We start from the raw sequence: 20115 nt of genomic DNA, 5'->3' as shown, positions 1-20115 counted from the left end.
TAACCAAGGCCGATGCAAAAGATGTTTGGTAGCCTGGATCTCTTGGATTCTGTAATTATGTGCCGTGCGGGTGGCGGAAGTCGGCCGGTAGAAGTGGACCTGGTCCGGGTTTGTCTGCATGCTAATTGGCTATCCCATTTAGACCGGTCCGGGCCGCGCTAACGGTGGATATCAACAGGGGCCGTAAGAATTAAGCCTGATTCAACGTTGTACTCAGCTCCGCAAATCGCTGACATGGTGCTTTGCACACTAGGATCGGTATCCATGCCTAGTTATCTTGTGATATTGTAACTACTACTGCACACCCCTAGGATAGAATCCAATTTAAGACGGAGAAAATGCCGAATTGCCAACCAAATGCCGTAAGAACCTCACAAGTTAAAGCGTGGTAGGCCTAGGGCTTACTCGGGCCAAGCTTCAAACCATGTCCGCTCAGGGTGATTTCGAGTTGCATGTGAGCCATGGTAAATCCAACAAGGCTTTCGGAGCCTCTACTTGCCAACTTACTATCCTTGACAGAGTGATTTGTACCTGCATATGGCCCTGAAAGGGGCAATCATGAAGCGAGCAGAATCTAGACGCCAGGCTACTATAGGCTTATGGCTTGGCAGCTCTTGGCAGTCGTCCCTGATTTCTGAATGAGAGTCTCCTAATGTCATGAAGAGTCCACCAAGCTAGAATGCCCACTTCAGAATAAACATCTAAAGCCGTGTTGTTGCGCAACGCAGGCCAGCCGCATTTTGAGCTTTATCCATTACTGACACTTCTGTCGTTCTTTCTTGGCTCCCTCATTATGGCCAAATTCTTACTATTTCTTTTTTCTTTTGTCTCTCTTTTACAACTGTCTCTTCAGCAAGGCCCAGAATGTAGCGCGACGCAACTTTGTCCCATCGGATGCTGTTCCAAGTCCGGATATTGTGGCACTGGACCTGACTTCTGCGGGTGAGTGATAGCAACAGCCGGAAAACACTGGCAAGAAGACAATGTCATGTGTGACTATTGGGGACAAAACTAATTTGTTGTTGACTTAGTACCGGGTGTCTAAGTACTTGCGACTTCAAGGCCGACTGCAACCCAGGATGGGACAGTTCAAAATGGAGCAAGGCTGAGACATGCCCTCTCAATGTCTGCTGCAGCAAGTTTGGATTCTGTGGCACGACGAAGGACTTCTGCGGTGACAAAACTGTCAAGGTTAGTATATATCACATCCGCTGATGGTCTCTTGACAAACCCCCAGCACGAAAATGGGAACGCCTTACTGACAACTGTTTGTTTGTCTTTTAGCGGCCATCATGCAACGTCGGCGATACTCCCATCACTCGTGTGATTGGCTACTACGAGGCTTGGTCTACAACGAACCGCCCCTGCTACGGCATGCTGCCTGAGGAGGTTCCATTTGGATACTACACCGACATCATCTTTTCCTTCGCCACAATCGACCCAAAAACCTTTGAGATACAGGCCGGCGATTCTAAGACAGCGCAGTTCATGCAGCGGATTAACGCCATCAAGCTCATCCAGCCAGACATCAAGATCTGGATTGCGGTGGGCGGATGGGCCTTTAACGATCCCGGTCCGACGCAGACCACCTTTAGTGACATGGCTGCTTCAACTTCTGCCACTAAAAGTTTCATCGACTCTCTGATCAAGATGATGAACAAGTACGACTTTGACGGTATCGACGTTGATTGGTAAGTTAACTTCAAGGACCTTCTTCTTAGCATGACAGCGAAAGAGTGCTGACCGATGTTGATGAAACAGGGAATATCCAGTTGCTGAAGACCGTTTCGGTAAAGGCGCAGACTTCAAGAACTTCGTGACCTTCATGAAGACGCTCGCTGAAAGGATGCGTGGGGGTGACCAAAAGAAGGCCGTGTCACTCACGCTCCCATCCAGCTTTTGGTACCTGCAACACTTTGATATCAAGAACCTCGAAAAGCACGTCGACTGGTTCAACATCATGAGCTACGACATTCACGGGTCCTGGGACATTGACAACAAGTGGACCGGCCCCTACGCCAACTCCCACACCAACATGACGGAGATCCAAGACGCGCTTGACCTGCTTTGGCGCAACGACATCAAGCCCGAGAAGGTCACCTTTGGAATGTCCTTTTACAGCCGAAGCTTCACGCTCCAAAATGCAGGCTGCAACACTCCCGGTTGCGTTGTAAGCTCCGGTGGAAACGCGGGCGAGTGCTCGGGCACGACCGGTGTGCTGCTACACCCCGAGATTGCGGACATTGTTAGCAAGCAAAAACTCACGCCCACGCTTCATCGCGATGCCGCCGTCAAATCCGTGACATGGGGCGACCAGTGGACGACTTTCGACGACTTGGCCACGTGGAGGCTTAAAGCAAACGTAATACGCGGCCAGTGTATCCCGGGAGTCATGGTCTGGGCCATGAGCCAGGACGACAAGGACGGAACCAACATCAAGGCCCTCACGTCCGCAGTCGGCCGCAAACAAATGGACCCGCCAAAGTTCGTTCCCGCCCTGCCCTCAACACAAGAGCCGCCCAAGGTCGCCGAGCTGTGCCGGTGGTCGGGCTGTTACCAGGACTGTCCGGCCGGCTTCAAGACGGTGCAGCGCGAAGGCCACAAGGAGATCATGCTCAACAGCGAGAACTGTCTCGCCGGCGGCATGGACAAGTTGTGCTGCCCTTCCGACCAGCCGATGCCCACCTGTCAATGGCGCGGCCACAGGAACAGCGGTGTTTGCAAGCCCGGGTGCAATGAGGGCGAGGTCAAGGTCGGCTCGTTGCGCGTTGGCTGCAACTTCTCGCACCAGGCCGCGTGCTGCACCAGCGAAGCTTCCACCTCCGCCTACGGGTCGTGCAAGTGGGTTGGAGAGGCGCCGACGTGCAACCAGGATTGTCCCAGCGACTACCCGAACAAGATCTTCTCGTCAAAGCTGGCAGCTGGAGGCGAGCAGCCGTGTATATCCGGGACGAAGCACTATTGCTGTCAGGAACCCAAGCCGGCGGCGTTTTCCAAGTGCGATTGGCACAAGAAGGGGAGCCCGCCCAGGTTCGAACAGGAGTTCATCTGCGAGGACAGCTGCCCCAGCGGCCAAATCAAGCTGGCCACCGAGGTTGGCGGCATGTATGCCGACAACGGCTGCTTTGGCGGTGCCAGGGCGTACTGCTGCGAGCCTCCCAAGCCCATCGTTCCCCGCGGTGACGACGATCCCTTTGGAGGAAAGCAGAACAAGGAGTTCCAGCTGCTCCTCGAGAAGTACATGGAGAACCCGACGTGCCCGGCCACGATTCTGCGCCCGAAACTGGGCGACATGTTCACCAACGTGAAACGTTCTCTCGAGTTCGAGGCCTCTCAGGCCCGGACCTTGCAAGGCAGAGCCACGAACTGCGAGATGGATCGTTATGTGAGGATGATCGAGTTTGCCGTCATTCTGCTCACCAAGTCAGAAGATTTGATTGGGTCTTTGCAACCTGTTTACGATGAAATCTTTGCCGGAGCCTTCGATGAGGATATCACAGCGGAGAAGCTCCGGGAGCACTACAAACGCAACCCTGACCTCGACCCCAACGCTTTCATGCAATATGTTTTCCTCAACCCCAAGGCTGCCGGCCCGGGACTTAGACGGGGCGCGCGGGCGTCTGAGCTGTTTTGCTGGCTACCAACTACGAGCAAACGCGATGAGAACGCATTGTCGGAGATCCCCCGCCATGTAAGTGAAGATGATTTGATCGTCTTGTCCCTCACATGACTTATTTTGACACTCGGCTGACTTCGTATGTGTCATTATTTAGCCTTCCGCCGTTGCTAAACGATGGGTTTGGTGGTTGCCCAACGATGAGAACGGCACCCCCGACATTTCCCTCATCCTGGGCGGCATTTTGGATGGCGACCTGAGCCTGCACTATGCGCGCTGGCAGAACCTCCCGAACCAGAATGGCCCAATGCTCGAGCTGGCTTACTGGATCGGACGGACTCCCGGCGTGGCCGGAGGTAACGACATGTACCGAGATCCCTACATGGCGAATGGCGGCCCTGAAGACCGCTGGGTCGTGTTCCACATGCACATTGACGAGGGAACGCAGTGGCTGAGGACCATCAACGGGCGCACCCACGTCGGGGTCCGATCGGTCCAGGTCTTCCACGGTTACGAGTCCAACGTCCGGGGCGATACGGCATGGCGAGTGGAGAATACGGACGGAGAACGGAACAGTCGAGATGGTTTCACCTGTGAAGAGGACGATGCCGTGTGGTACCCCGGAGCCGCCGTTCAACTCCCCACCGGCACCGGGACAGAAACGGACAATGTCTTCTTGGACCGATTCCAACGTTGGGGCCAGCGGCTGTTTAATGACGGCTACATGGGCTCCCGCGCGCTGGAGCTCCTATTGAGTGTAAGTGACGATCTGAAGTTCATTTGTTTACTATGCTTGCGGGCCTCGACCGTTTACTGTTTCCTTGACTTTTGCTGACGCTGAGCTTCCACAGGGCTTCGCAACAATGCCCAATGGAGATATCGATCCCGCCATCCCGGGGAGAGTCCAGTGGAGAGGAGTACCGCATCCAGCATGGGGCCAGGAAATGTACGCCGTCAACTTCCTGATCCAAGCGGCTGGTTTCTTCTTTGGTATACGGGAACCCTGAGTATTGCAAGTTTGGAGTAGGCTGCAATGCTACGAATTTTGTTGATAACTGAACAACTTCGGCCGTGGGGTTGAGACCTTAGTTGTCGTTTTAGTAATTGAACGAGAATAATAGTTTATGGTGTGGTAGTAGATACTGGGTAACTGTCGCACGAATAATGCACATATTGCTACTTCCAGGCTTCTTCAAAGCAGCCGTTGCTCTCATTTGGTTGACAAAGCTCTTCCGTGCCTCGATGATTCATTCCAACTGCGTAATTCCTGGTTTGAAAGTAGATTCGCTTCTAAAGTGCTATGAGTATATACTTCTTTCACGGAGATTCTGGTGTTACGTCTTCACTAGCTAGTTGCCTCCACCACTGGTTGAGTCCAGATGCGCCCTGATCAGCTCAAAGATATCCATCGCATTGCTTCGCATTGCCCACATTAGCGGTGTGGTATCGGTGCTCATGCCGTCCTGATCCTGTGTAGATATGGCGAGGTCCTCAACGAACTTCTGCATGCGGAACCCCCACGCATCCAGTAGCTGGTTTGGGCCAAGAGATGGCCTCTGGATAACTATCGATTCAGTATCAACGGGCGCGCCACGCGAGATGAGCTCTTGAACAAGTGGCGGGGCAGCCGCTTTCCTAGCCTCTTGGTCCTGGGCTGAGAAAGGGGTAGGCCACGTTGCCAATGCGTGAAGCGGGGTCCATCCTTCGGCCGTCACGACTTGGGCATTGGCGCCCCTTTGAAGGAGGGTGTTTGCCAGGCGGTACAAACTCTGTTCCCTCTTCGTATTTGTCCGGGATAGAGCGCAGAGCAATGGCGTCCAGCCGTTGCTGGTGGCGGAATTGACGTCCAAACCACTAGTAAGCAGGAAGTCGACTACGTCTTCTCGCCCTCCGGCCGCGGCGTAATGAAGAAGTGATTCGCCATGCTGGGTTACCGACCGAATGGCGGTGTCTGGATCGTCAGAGTACGAGACACACAGATTTAACTGCTCAATGGTACCGTTTTGTGCGACGCGGTGCAATAGTGTCTCTCCAGCTTCGCCCGTCATCTCGAGCGATGCGCCGTGCTGCAAAAGGACCCGTACCGCGTCAGTCGAAATGGGCGGTCTGCTTACCAGACACTGAAGGGCGCTCCGGCCGTGAGAGTCTTGAGCATTGGCATTTCCTCCCTTCTCCAAAAGCCCTCTCATGGCGCCAATGCAACCGACTGATAGGGAGGCCGTGTGGATTAGAGGCTGGTTGGATAGACGACCGTTCGTTATGTCTGGGTTGGCACCAGCATCGATGAGTCGATGAACTATGCGCTGTTGATACACGTAGTCCTCGTCTTTAGGAGATGGCTTCCTAGGATCCTCAGGCAGAATCAACTTCCGTCTAACCACCGCTTCAAGAGCGCCTTGGACGACATCAGGAGCGTAATCAACCTTGGCTAACAACAAGGCCACAACATCATCACACCATGACGACGAAGCGTCAGATAACGCCCGGCGTTTCTCGTCGTCAGTCCAGCCGTTCCATACATCGAGGAAGTAGGCTACCAATTCCACGTGGCCATTTCGAGCAGCCACCTGAAGACAGGAGAGATTGGGTCTTTTGCTGGGGTAGAAGCGTGCGTCGGGACCGACTAGTCGCCAAAACAGACTGGCGATCTCGAGTCTACCATACTGCGAAGCAACCAAGAGTGGTGTAAAACCGGGATCACCCGTCTGCTGCACCTTTGGGTCTCCGCCAGCATCAAGTATCATCCGAACTGCAGTCTCGTCATTTCGAAATATGGCTTCGTGTAGGGCCTCGCCGATGTGGTGGCTTGGGTCGATTGCAGGACTCCAATGTTGTAAAACCTGCGCCAAGTAATCCCTATCTCCGTTTTTGAGGTAAGATTGCACCACTTCGAAAAAGTGTGGCATTTGAGGTGTTGATGCACTCATTGTGTTGAAGTTGTCGGTGAGAGGAAGTTTGTGGGATGGTGTTGAAGTGGTGATTTCTGTCCAAGGTTGCTAGAAGAAATAGATGAATTAATGGCGGTAGGTAGTCCGTAAAGTGACGTGCATAGACGTTGATCCCCTAAACCAGTGCTCGCTTTAGTAGGTACCTTACCTAAACCAAGAACCGAGGGCAGCAAGCAGTTGATTATCACTAAGGGTACTTCTGCTGGCGGGCCGCCCGCCACACTGGGTCAGCCGTCCACCGTGGGGCCTTGCCAGCCCCTACAGCCCCACTAGTTAGGCAGCTATTTCTGAGCGTTCTGTGCCACAACTTCACTAGCCATAAGGTAACTAAAGTCCTAGATACCAAGGTGCAGACTACATTATGTGGGTATATGACTACGCAATCTTTCGTCAATACCTACTAGGTATACATACGTACTGTTAAGCGGCCTCATTACTGAGTCGAGATGGAATCACATGTGGAAACTCTAGCTGAACCCCAGCCAGTTGCAGAGCCTGGGCGTTGCCGGAACCCGACCAAGAGACTGGCTGTTCCCGTAATGGTAATCGCTCAAGAAGATTAACAACGGGATAAAACTCGGGAGGCGGCTGTAGAAGCTCGACCATAAGGGTCAGTTGGCTGGAGGTCCGAGGTGCAAACTTTCGGCTGAACAACAGGCAGTTATATAGAACCTGTGGTTGAAGCAACAGTAGAAGCTCTAGAGGAACCCAAGGCAATCGGATCAACATCTTTGTTATTACTTTTAAACGGGGATTGTGGAGGCTGTAGCGGAAGAGGCTGTCCCCAGAGGAAATTCTTGTTTCATCTAAGGACGAGAAGAAGAAAAGAAGAAAGAAAAGAAGCCGAAGTTGTGTTGTAGTTGTTCTAGGTCCGCTTATGCTATAGACGGCGGATGGGAAGACTGCTCTGATTGCCGTGAACTTTCTTGTGCGGTTTGTCCACACGTTGTCAATCGGCTACACCTGGTCTATAGCGGTCACCAGGCTGTCTCGGCCCATGCAAATTCGAGGATGGTATATGAAAGAATCGAGGAGGGTTTGTTCAGCTCAATCCTATTGTGACGGTAGAGGTGCAGTGAAGGGTTCTTGACGGGATATTTGGGAACAGCACCCGGCTACAGAAGCGGAACTTTGTCAACAGGAGGCCCAGCAGCCACTCGATGATCAAGTGCCCTTATCAGAGGCAATTGTTGTTCTTGATCGCGATTTTCAGAAAGGCTTACACAAACCAACTGTCCAAATAGCAATGACAAAACCGCTTATCGAACTTGAACGGCACCACGATCAAGGGAATCGGAGCTGCGATACTTTACACCTCCTCCAAAGACCCGGTAGCCCATGAAAGAATATTCTAATTAATATTTCAAAGCTCGTCAATATTGGCATTATCTTGATGAGTGGGCCTAGTTTTTTATAAATCAAGAAAATCACAGACAAAAAAGAAAACTTAGTCGGCGTGTCCTCTGCTGGTACCCTACTAAGAGATTGATCAGGCCCGCTCTTGGTTTAATTTACTACGTTTCCTTTCCACCGCATGAATTAATTCCGGCGAGAGGGGGTCGCATTCTCCTTGAAAGTTCTTGTATAACAACTAGCCTCTCAAAAGCCACGGCACCCAAGACTTGGGGCCTCAATTACGCCATGTCTCTATGATGCGCTTCATTCATGCCCTTTTGTTCTTTGGCATTCATGCCATCCTCGAATGATACTGCGTTCAGAGGCAGCGGCTCGCCATCGGTTGGTTCGAGGACTTCCAGAGGTGCCACAGGATGTACTCCTTTGTCACGTTTGTCTTCGGGAACAATGAGATCAAACCACGACGGAACCAGAAAGCCGGCAATCATGATGGGGAAAACAAGATGCATAATGCTGAAACCATATGTCCAGACTGGGTCGTACATCTTTGCTGGAAAGCCGGAGTAAGAAAAGGAAAGGACGATAGCGAGGATAGGTCCTGAGATGAACTTGAGGCAGGGCGCCCAGACGAAAGGAATGCCCCAATTCTTGCCAACGCCAACAACGGCGTTCAGGTCGCGAGTGAGTTGATAGCCCTGCGAATTTTTTAAGCTTCATTAGCATCTCTCACTCAAAAGAGTTTTCAAGGGGGTTTCGAGGGTTCTTACTGAGTAGAATCCGCACCACCAGATACGGTTCAAGAAAACGTTGCGGCCAAAGAAACCAGGCGCGGCAATCGAAGGAGTCTTTGATAGCATTACGCTGGCTACGACGGCGATGATAAAGATGCCAAAGCCGACGCCCGCGCCGATAGCAGCTTGGGTCGGATAGGCGATGCCAATCCCAAGAGCCTGGGCAAGCACCAAACCAACATTAAAAGTCAGGAAACCAATCCACCCGACCTGGCTAACAGCGTCTTTGTACCTGTAAAGTGTGGTGGCGCAAAATGCCTCACACCAAACGACAGAGAAGAGAGCGACGCCGTTAACGTAGGTATCGACGGCATCGAGAGCCTGGAGGCCGAACTCAGTACAGTAGATCAGAGAGATCAGAAAGGAGATGATGGCGACAACGGTTGCCACAACCCATCGTGGAATACGGGATCCCCATGTTGTGTCGAGGATAAGTGTAGTCATAGTTTCCAGCAGGGAGAAGGCCGATGTGAGACCTAGGAGAAAGAGGGTAAAAAAGAAGAGCACCGAGAAGAAGTTTGAGGCGGGCATCTGAGCGAGAGCCTCGGGATAAGTGTAGAAACCAGACACGAAAGTACTCAGCCTCCCACTGGTTTCAGGGTGCATGCCGAGAAAGCCGACAACTCCAAAGACGGCAAAGGCTCCAATGATTTCCACGGCGGAGTTGCTCAGGGCGATGATGAGCGCATCTTGAACGGTGTTTGAGTGTTGGGAGCAATACGATGCCCACGAGGTAAAGTAGCCGAAGCCGACACCGATGGAGAAGAAGATCTGACCAAAAGCATCGTTCCAAATTTGAGGGTCACTCAAGGCTTCGCTGCGCCAAGTGCCAAAGTACAGTTTGATGCCGCGGCCCGCGTTGGGTAGCGAGGCGGAGCGTCCAACGAGGATGATGATCATGATGAGCGGAAGGGCCATGGTGATGTAGATGACGCGGCCAGTCAAGCCGACGCCCCTGAACAAGCAGAGCCAGGTCACGAACCAGGTGAAAAATGCCCAGCCTACTGTCTCGCCCACAAGGGAGGTTCCAGGCCATGTGCTGTACTCTGCCACGGAGCCGTCGGGGTTCAGGGAGCCTCCAACAGGGCCGACGTACTGCACAATTTCATCCATGAAGAAGTCGTCATCCGGGCCCAGGTTCGACCAAGGCAAGGGGCTGTGAAAGGAGAGGCGGAAGTATTTCATCACCCAGGCGAGGAGGGGAATGTAATAGGTAACAACGGAGTACCCATTGAAAACAACAGCAAGGCCGACGCCGCGGGTGCGCCTGTTGATGTGGTTCCACGCGACGACGCAACCCGAACGGTATGCAGATCCGATGGAGATTTCCAACACCAGGACAGGGAATGCGATGAAGACTAGGGCGATAAGATACGGAACGAAAAACTGGGCGCCGTAGTTGTTATACGCAATAGACGGGAAGCGGAGCAGGTTGCCGAGACCGACAGCACCACCCATGGCACAGAGGATAAAGGTCAGACGAGACCCGAACATGTCCCGGCCATCCTCTGCTTGCTTCGCCTTGGGGGCGAGAAAGTCAAAGACTTTCCGCAATATACCCGTCATTAGACCTCGGGCGTGAGTTGAGAGCTATACGCTGCTTTGTGTGATGAGTTTTGCTGGGCTCTCTGAAAGAGAGAGTCTTGAAAGGAAGACAAATCGTGTGGTGTTGAGAATCACGGGAATCATCTCCGCAGGCGGCGAGTGGGGCTTTCTTTTATATATGCACACGACACAGACATACAGCAGAGGTTTTATGGTAGTTGGGACATGACAGCCTCAAGCTATGAGTACTTGTTCTCGCTGTTAACGATCCGGGTGTCTTATCACCTTCCAATCTAAGAAGGTGATAAGCTGTGGCTGGAATTCGAATTCTTGGTTTTCTCTCGGCGCCGCTGAAATCGACTCGTTGCCTTAAGGCATACTGCGACAGAACATGAGTAGGGTACATCAGAGTGATGATATCGCTCTCACTACATTGGCTAGCGGCTCATCACACTGCCTGTCAGAGAAAGGAAGCGAACAAGACCCCAAGGACCAGGCAGGGGGGGATGCTTGGCCAAGGAGGCCCCCCTTTCGATAGTCTGGGGAAGCAGAATTGGGTAGAGACAGACGTGCATCATCTTGGGGCGTTAGTTCTCGTCGCCTTACTGTGGATTCTGTAATGCAAATGCCACATGTATGTGAGATGGTTCGCCAGACTTGTTGCTGGGTTGGCTTGGCACATCTTGCGCGTCCTTTTCTAATGTACCCTCATTCACATCTGATGTTATGCATACGTAAGCTTAGCTTCCCAGTCATCTATCTACCACTCGGAATCCCGAAGCTACAGTTTGGCTCAGTCAACCGCTGATAAGTGCAGCACCAACCCCAGAAGTCTCGAATCCAAGAAAGCCATAGGTTGTGAGGTTTCTCGAATCACGAACCCATTTCGCGCGCTTGAACCGCGCGCTTTCGCTTCTTCAAGGGACAGTCAGCCGATCCCTCAAGACATCATTCAGAGCGTGCAACTCGACTAGCTAAAGACACCAACCATGCCAAGGTCATCCAACATCCACTACGGCTTTACGGCAAAGTCCCTTGGCGCCAAGCACACTGGAAGTCCAAATATTGGGTGAAAAAAGAAAAAAAGCAAACTGGAATCTTGTTCTAGCTTGTTCCGTGCCAGACTGACGACGGCTAACCCAAATGATACCCTGATATGTATTGGAACTGTCCGAAGTCTACGGAGCTGACAAGAAGCTGATATGCTACGGTCTGTGAGTTTAAAAGAAAAAATATCACATGGATATTCCACGTCGTGTGCAAGATTTCGATCTTAGTTACTGCGCCATGGGATCAGCGATACGACCTGAGCGCGGAGGGTGCCGGGAATATTTGCTAGCCGACGGCCATGCCGTCGCGAGCCTAGGGATTGGGCTTGGCGAACCCAAGTGGCGACATCAGCGACAGATCTGGGATACGGAAAATAAAGGGGACGTGCTAGAAAACTCAATTCGCCAAGGCTGAAATGGACTTGATGGACGTCTAACGACGCCAGGTTAGGATGTCGTGTGCGCCCTCTTCCAGGATACCAAAGGTACGATGCGCCATTATTCTCGTCAAGCCCGGAAGAATCAGGCGCCCAGATGCCCATTACTCGCTCCTCGTACGTATTGGAAGCGCGGACGCTAATAGCAATCGGGAAAACAAGCTATGCACATCATTGTTAGTAAGGCTAAGCTGGACAGCAAGATTAAATTCCGCGAGCTTCAGCGTAGAAATGCTAGTATGACGAGCAGATGCCGCCTGAAATAATGCCGACAGGATACGGGGGGTCAATTGGAAGGTCTGTAACAGCCGGATTGTCAAAGTCCAGTGCGATGATGAGTAGAACGTCGACAAAGTTCAGTATGAACACTATACCAAACAAAACCCAGGTGGGACGGCTAGGAAAGAAAAGCGTGTAACATCTCCGTGGATGGTCAAGAAGGAATTGTAAAGTCTCATTTGTCTGGGACTGTCTGGGTATCAGCTGCGACGCAGTCCAGATACAAAAGTCGGACCGGATAACAAGTATTGTCGGCAAAGACCAGAAAGGTCATGAACAACATTGGCCAAGTAGCGTCCTTGAATGTTGTCATTGAATCCGGTGTAAGGGTGAAGCCGAGGTCGTTAGCCATGGTTTGCGCAGTGTAAAGAGCCATTGACAATGCCCCTAGTTAGTTGTATGATTCATGTCGTGGCATTCAAAGCGATGAGAAATGGGTGCTACCACGAGCCATGTCCACAACTATAAGAGATCAAGTACTACCAAGACTTTCCGACCCCGGACTCAGGTCAGCTAATCGATATCTCTAGACGGCGCATTGTGAATCCACTGCAACAGGCATATGACACCAAGCAGATGTAGTCCGATAAAATAGCCTGCAAGCCAAAGTATTAGCTACGCAACAAGCAGGTGGCGTACCAATTGCAAACCTGAATAGCAGCTTCAGAGCGCGATATCCGACGCCGCGGAGGATTTCACAATTCTCCTCAGTCATGTTTCTAAACCTGGAGTTACGACCAATCGTTGCTTGTTGGCAACAGCTTAGGAAATTGAGGACCACGAGGCTGAGATGCGGGACTGACTGATGGCGACCGCCAGCTTGATTGTTGGCCGTGGGCCGAACGGCTTTCAACACGAACATTGACGTTGCAGCTTTCTCGATAGATTTAGCAGCCTTAAGGGCAGAACCATCGGAACGGCTTGCGTTTGTACGATGAACCGGTTCGATGGGATCTGGGTCAAGACAAAGAACGTCAGCACCGCCGCTGAATAGTGCACCAGGCCCGAGTGAGGTAGCACAATTTTGGAAATTTCACCCTAGAGGTGGAATGCTACCTTCATCAGGGTTTTCGTCGACGACACAACCGCTGGAGTTTTTTTAAGACCACGACGGGTTGTCCTGAAGGGGCCGTCATTAACACCAAGGCGCTCGAAAGCGACACACTCAAGAAAGGGTAGATCAGGCTGTAATGTTTTATATATCATTATCAAATTCCTGCGGCAACGGGGTTGTAAAACGTAGTTTTGTCCTCCACTACTCTATCCCCACGTACCTAGTAGTGCAAACACAACCACACCCACAGCTCGCCTCAATATTACCAACACCGTCAATATCAATCAAGAAGACTGCACGAAGTATCCTGCGTATCTAGGATACTGAGGGTATAGATAAATGTGCATCTGCTTTGTCTGCAGTTGCATGGTAAACACCTAGAAAAAGCCAGAGAGCTAGATAATCAACTGCAGTTCTTTAGCAAGGCCAAAAGACCGCCTCTAAGAGCAACCCTTCCAATTTGTTACTGCCCGGCTCGAAGACCAGCGCCTCCAGGCCCAAGTCAAAAATTGTAAATACCTTATAACAAGGAAGACGAGGCCGTTAAAAGTCAACTCAAATACCAAGTGCGCCACCATCAGCGATATATGGCAATCTCAGATTGACGATGACAAATTCGACCTTGACACAGCAAAATCTACTACATCCGATTTCCAGACGAAGACGAAAAGATTATTATTATAGTGGTATCTCGGGTTGTTTGATAGCTATTTGTAATATAAGTTATGGTATTGCGATGCCTTCATTTTTGGTTTAGGGAAAACCAGGGCGTGGAAGAAAAGTAAGAGACATTTGACTTATCGATACCTAACTACCATCGTTGTCCGCACTGTTAATTACATAAGAAGTAACAGTTACAGACGTAAGCACAGCATTTTCCTCATCCCTCCTTTTATGTCGTTCATTTTTGATTGGTACCCGATCTGTTACCTGGTAGTGTACTGATGATGAAGCAGTTGGCAAGCCCATCAGCTTTGGCGCGAAATGTTCAAAAAACTTCCGTATCGTCGGCATAGAGCCGCAGATAACGAAGAGGTTGCCTTCAAGGAATCTGTGAAACGACCTGATGAGTTCAGATGCACTAGGTTCTTGTTGGAAATGGGGCAACGAACGTCCAAATGTTTGCAGGCGCCGAGTCCCACGGTGGGTCGCGGCTTGTCAGCAAGATAGGGAGGAAGGTCATTCTGACGATTGATGTAGCCACAGTCCTAAGGGCAATTGTCAGACTCGCATCTACTCGGTTGGGTTTGTAAAATGGCAGACTAACATTGAGCCGACGGCGAACATGATAACGAGGCCCAGCTTTTGCGCCATTCTCATGTGAAGCTTGAAAACCATAGGCATCGGCAATACAAACAGCATAACATCGGAGGCGATGTTTGATACAGCCGTTGCCATATAGAGGATCGCTGCATTCAAGCAACTCCCCCCCGTGATCGTAGAGTCGAAGCCTTTCTGGATTGGATTACATTGGAACAACATTAGGGCGGTGATACACGCTGTATTTAGTGACACAACAGTGATGCCGATCCATATCGCTATCCTGAACCATTTCTGTGGCGATAGATGGAGGTAAAATGCTAAAAGGGACAACTTCGTGAAGCCGCTGCACAACATGTAAACTGGCGCAGCAATGTAGGTAATCTCAGTGGTTTCAGTCATGAACACTGCTCTGATAGTTCCGAGAACTTACCAAAGAATTGCTTTTGAATTTGGACAAAGGCATCTCCCAAGCATGGGCGCACATGCTGCCCCGAATAATGGACGCTGCGGCAGAGGGGAGAGGCAGAATCAGTTATTTGAAGCAGAAGCAAGAGTATTACGGTGTACCAACAAACAAACAGCGCTTGTGTGACCACAGATGCGGCCTAGATGGATTCAAGTTAGCCAACAATACCGGCCGGTGGCCAAAAAAGGGGCAAACATTGGTTTGCATACCCACCCCAAACACATTAGTACTATAAATATTAAGGTCAGAAGCTGTTTTGAAAAGTAAGCCATTTGCAACTGCATGTTGCTCACATACTATCATCAGTCTGTAAACCTGTCGACAGAAATATCTTCGTGTATAACCTCTGACAAAGAGCAATAAAAGCGATCGTACCACCGATATCAAAAAGAAGGTAATGTTCCAGTACTTTTTGCCGTCTAGGGTGGTCGAAGTCGACTACAACGCCTGGCGGAGCAGGAATCACGGAGACTTCTGACATGGTGGTGCTACCATCGACACTTTCATGTCTGATGCTGGGATGGAAAATTGGACGCGGGGTTGCAAGCTTATAGCACGATAAACGCCTGATCAGTCTTAGTCATCGTCTGCATGTTCGCAATCGGATTTAGATTCCGGAGTGTGGGTGAGAACAGAAAGTTTCGATCTCTGCCTCTCAAAAGGAACGGCAAGTTTCAGATGTCTTTTCATAGTTTCTTGTAGCATGAGTCGGCGCCCAGGGAGCAGAGGGGGGATGACGGATGAGGGGTTGTACACACGCATGCAGCGGCTGGCCAAGTGTGAGTTTGCAGTGCTGGTCGAAAGTCTGTTTTGGCTCCCTCTGCTTGGGCGGCGGATACTTTTGCCTGTTTGAACCGGCCACAGCCTTGGGCTAAACGCTGGGAGCCACGGCAGGTAACGAAAGCGTATCCTACCGTTTCGTTCGCGGCTGTAGAATTTTCTGGAAAACGAGCATGTGGAAGATTGGTATGATAGTGAGCCAGGTCTGAAAAGTCTTCATCGTTTATTGCTGACACTGTAACATTAGTCGTGCCACGTCCTGGCTTGCTTGGGTTTGAGTTACTCTCCCCAAAGCCGGTGCTCGCTGGCCATATTTTAATACCAATATATCAGGCATAATAATGCTATACAGACTTCCAGAACCAGTGTTACTTAGAAGTAGTCTGCCATACTCGTATTTCATAGCTGAAGGAAGTCTCTTAAGTCATATTCCACTTCCTATCATTGGCAACCCACACATTTACATAGATATCCTCCTGCTTTCTTGGATTTCTAATCTGCTACCTTGCCACCTCCCACAACTATAGGTCTTACTAATGCCCTAGGTGCCAGCAATCTCCGCCAATACATAAAATTCCATGAGCCCTTTCGCGTTTTACGCTACAGAGGCTGATACCTTTGTATTGACGTGATAGGGGCAAGTCGACTTACCTTCCAATCTTTTGTGTCACTATCCTCTCTTTATAAATCACAACACTCAGGACATTGGTAAAATAATCTTTCCCCAAGGCATATCACTCTCAGTAATCTGGTATCCTATATGCATCAGTATACTCTATTGTCACCTATGTCACTTTTTATGAAGCAAAGAGGTATTCTACGTTATGTTCGAGCACAGTATTTACACATCAAGACTAGTGAGTATAGGAGCTCTAATTGGGCTTTACCCCCGTGCTGGGCATCTTTTTAAGTCCGATATGCCCACACCAAATTACCCGGCTTCTACACGCGAGCCCCTTCAGAATCAAACCTAGCGAAAGCATGGGACAAGTAATTTTCGCAAAAGGCCATATACCGGCGGCAACCTTATTACTTAAGTAGTCACCTAGAGATGGAAATTACCCAGTCCACGGGCGCCCATGGGGGCTTATAGTTTGGGTTAGGTAGTTTTGGGTTACCGTTCTGGGATATCTGTATTAAGTAGGTTTGGGCTTCGAGTTTATTTGAATGGAAATCACTCTTGCTAGTATCTACTTGCTAGAAGCACTTACACAGGTTATTTTGGTTTAAGCCCAAACTACCCATAAGTTCGTTTGTGTTATTCTTGACGGCCTATTTTACCCACGGGTAGTTTGGGTGACCCATTCTAATCCACGGGTCGAATATGAGCGACCCAAACTTGGGCCCTCCGTGGGTAATTTCTATCCCTAGGGCCACCAATCCTTTTCCTGGACCGCAATTGGATCAAAGACATCTCATCAGATGACGTAAGGGCTGTACTTCAAGCTATAGCTGTGGAAAAGCTGTCAAGATTCACCTGTAAGGCGTTCGACGGGCTCTATGGCGGTCCAGACACCGATGACAGCTGGGTGCAAAAAGTTTTAACAAATGGTTATGGTATCTCTCACAAGCCTACAGACAACTGGCCAGGGCCGCAGAAAGAATCGGATCGTTGCATGATCGCAGTGCACACAAATATATCCGTAAGTTCTATCTCATAATTAAGAATTACTACATAACAGCCAAATAACCGACAGCAGATTAGAAGATTAACCACAGGCTGTCGCTCTAATGCGGTATCAATGGGACTGGGATTAACTTGCACATAAGTTACATGCTGTTTGAGATATTTTGACTGATGAGGCGATACATATATGCTGTTTTAGGTCCATACAGACTTTTCAAGAACGACAGCAGTAAAAAAAAAAAAAAAAAAAAACCGAATTTTAGCTTTAAATACCCTTGTAGCCAATACAAATCCACAAGCCTAGTTTCTGAGTTATCTGGCGATCCAGTCAACGAGATTGTTACGACTAGAAGAATATCTAGAAAGTAGGCAAATTGTACCAGCTGAGCCAATAGTAACAACCGAACTGCTGGTGAGTCTCTACAAGCAAGAGGGTCTAAACTCTCACATAACTAAGACATGCGACTGCCGCTCGCAAATGGAATTGTTCACGCCGCGAATACCAAGCACAGGGCATATCAGAGTGTTAAGGTTGGTCTAATCACTAGTACGGAAGCGGGGATGGAATAGTATTTAGACGATATGCAAGTCTTACTGGACGGGGGCAAAAAGGCATTGGTCTTGGAGGTACCGAATACACTGATAGACTTGAGTCAAGTTTGGTTGCGACTGAAAATGAGGTAGCTTGGGCATGGCGGCTCATTGCAAAAACTGATCTCCATTTACATCGATATACGCTATAACTACCAATTAGCCGACTTATTGGTGCATGTCATTTTGCGGTTAGCTCAATTGGGTGGTGGCACCTCTTGTTTTCATAATTGCCAGAGGCTGGGGTACGGCTGCCACTGCAGGGTCTAACCCTTCTCAGCGTTAATACTATTGTTACAAAAGTCTTTTCGCTAGCATATAGTCTTTTTCCGATTATAGAAAGCAGATGAGAATTACCTGGCAACAAATCGACTAGTGTCTACATTCTATATGTCTATTAGTATCACAGGGCACCCGCAAGAGGGATAACCAAGGGGAAAACTGGTTGCTTGTCATGTGTCTGATGTCTATGGAATAGGTTCTAGCAGAGCTGCTGGAAGACGTGGCTGTTGAACTTATAGCCGTGTGCTGGTCTGCCCGTCACGTGGACAGCCCGGGTGCCGGCAGGCCGGTGACAGAGCCACTTCAACCCGGATTTCCGGCTATTCCAACAATATCCCTGTTGTTAGAATAACAGTACCACACGACCGTACGATACACGCGATTCAGGAGCACGCGAGGGAGGAGAGCATAAACCGGATACTCGGCTCTCCAATTGAGGTGGATGAAAGTATGTTCATCGTGATTGACTCAAGGAAAGTAAGAGTCAAATATCTACTCGTACGAAAGGCTAGGTCTTTGTAATTAGAAAGATAATCGCCGAATAAGACATATTTGGTTCACCATACATTTTGAGTACGATCCTGCTAAAAGCCCATTCAACACACTTCTAGAGAATATCTGGCCTGACCAGCAACGGAGTGAGCCGAACCCACTCCTCAAATATTTCAAGCTTTCTTACTTGTTCAGGGTTAGCAATGACGTCCCGGTTTTTATTATTATCGTAGTTATTCGAATTCCATCGCTAGCTCTCTTTATGTATTTTGCCAAATGAGCAGCCCTATTGTGACTTGGGCAATCCAGTTTTGGTTGCCTGTTTCGTCAAGTACTCTTTATGCTTGGGTTGCACAAAGTTCATGTTGCCTCTAAGCATCAGCGACCTCTCTACGCCTTCCCTAAGCCCAGACTGTAAGACGTGCTCACAGGAACTCATGCTGAATCCAAACCTAGGGTGGGCCGCCTGACCAAAGCCAAATGATGATGTTGTCGGGTGGGCGTAGCCAGAGTGGATTGTGTACAGTTCCAGCTTCAACATGACTGACTGGAGGTGTGAGGCGCTCCCACGGTATGCCATGACCGGATCGGTCGCCGTGAGGTCCATGTTTTGGGCTGTAAAGGACCTGATGAGGGAACCCAGCAGCATGCTGTCGCACCTCTTCCCGCCTGAAGGATCCCCGGGTGACGACATGCATCGATCTCCGTTCTTGAGAGCCCCATAAAGATTGAGATATGGGTCCAACATTGCTATTAACAACGTTTTTCTGATAGCTGAAGCATCATCTAAGCCCGTACGTTAGTTCAATGTTTTGTTGAAGAAGCACTGGGCAAGGTAAAGTACCCAACAAGCCGTCCGGGATCAAACAGTCCAGGTTCCTGAGTTTATAGTCGTAGCTATCTCTACTCTCACCAGCAAACCCAAATACGAGGTCTCCGTCATTGTCAAGATGACACTCGGTGGCGATTTTCATGACCATGGCGTTGAAAGTCTGATAGTCGCCCAGTTCGTAGGCCACACCCAACAGTAGCGGGTTCTGCAAGCTGGACTTGACGGCCTCTACCCAACCCTTGGCCCACGGTCGCGTGATGGCAGTTGCGTCGTACTTTTCGGTGACGACGAGAAATGTGTACAGTTCAGTAAGTTCAAGCTTTTCCGGAACCATGTCAAATGCGCCGTGTACGATATGCAGCATGAGTTCCAACGGTTCCTGTCGGTCTTCGGGAAGGTCTACCGTCCAGCCGTGGTCAACATCCGAATGCCCCGATTCGGCAAACCCGCCATACAGCATCTTTCTGAAAACTGTCGAAGCTCGAGATAAGGCTTTGGAGCAGACAAAGTACGTCTTTGTTGTTTTCTCAACCTCAGCGCCGACGTTAAGATACAAGTCGCCGTTGGGGTCAAAGCTGACATACTCTCCAAGCACTGGTGAACAAGGGTCATCATGGTCGATTGCCTCGTCCATGGTTGCTATCATGACTTGATAGCAACTTCATCTGCCGGTTCCATAAACTCCGATTATCGATATGAAATGTTTA

The 20115-nt window shown here is 50.0% G+C and overlaps 5 protein-coding genes across 5 annotated transcripts; 1 reads left to right on the top strand and 4 right to left on the bottom strand.

Annotated features, from left to right (window-relative positions):
* Window positions 1–424: 424 nt before the first annotated feature.
* CTRU02_203243 (glycosylhydrolase family 18-9) lies at window positions 425–4623 on the top strand (the record flags this gene model as incomplete). Its single annotated transcript, XM_070204164.1, has 6 exons — window positions 425–454; window positions 1063–1191; window positions 1285–1691; window positions 1762–3691; window positions 3774–4373; window positions 4468–4623. 6 exons carry the CDS (start codon window positions 425–427, stop codon window positions 4621–4623), a joined length of 3252 nt encoding a protein of 1083 aa, XP_070061927.1.
* A 342-nt stretch (window positions 4624–4965) lies between these two features.
* On the bottom strand, window positions 4966–6543 carry CTRU02_203242 (ankyrin repeat protein; the record flags this gene model as incomplete). The annotated part of the gene is made up of 1 exon (XM_036727323.1): window positions 4966–6543. The coding sequence occupies one exon, from the start codon at window positions 6541–6543 to the stop codon at window positions 4966–4968; it is 1578 nt and encodes a 525-aa protein (XP_036581117.1).
* A 1655-nt stretch (window positions 6544–8198) lies between these two features.
* On the bottom strand, window positions 8199–10277 carry CTRU02_203241 (Sodium and chloride-dependent GABA transporter 2; the record flags this gene model as incomplete). The annotated part of the gene is made up of 2 exons (XM_036727322.1): window positions 8199–8615; window positions 8688–10277. The coding sequence occupies 2 exons, from the start codon at window positions 10275–10277 to the stop codon at window positions 8199–8201; spliced, it is 2007 nt and encodes a 668-aa protein (XP_036581116.1).
* A 3605-nt stretch (window positions 10278–13882) lies between these two features.
* On the bottom strand, window positions 13883–15285 carry CTRU02_203240 (uncharacterized protein; the record flags this gene model as incomplete). Its single annotated transcript, XM_036727321.1, has 5 exons — window positions 13883–14126; window positions 14188–14292; window positions 14343–14719; window positions 14769–14842; window positions 15102–15285. 5 exons carry the CDS (start codon window positions 15283–15285, stop codon window positions 13883–13885), a joined length of 984 nt encoding a protein of 327 aa, XP_036581115.1.
* A 3577-nt stretch (window positions 15286–18862) lies between these two features.
* CTRU02_203239 (nuclear pore protein-like protein) lies at window positions 18863–20054 on the bottom strand (the record flags this gene model as incomplete). The annotated part of the gene is made up of 2 exons (XM_036727320.1): window positions 18863–19362; window positions 19421–20054. 2 exons carry the CDS (start codon window positions 20052–20054, stop codon window positions 18863–18865), a joined length of 1134 nt encoding a protein of 377 aa, XP_036581114.1.
* Window positions 20055–20115: the final 61 nt, after the last annotated feature.

Source organism: Colletotrichum truncatum, assembly GCF_014235925.2.
Source record: "Colletotrichum truncatum strain CMES1059 chromosome Unknown Contig_0002, whole genome shotgun sequence".
Taxonomy (NCBI): Eukaryota; Fungi; Ascomycota; class Sordariomycetes; order Glomerellales; family Glomerellaceae; genus Colletotrichum; species Colletotrichum truncatum.
Note: the sequence above shows the minus strand (reverse complement) of the source record. Positions and strands in the feature narration are given on the sequence as shown.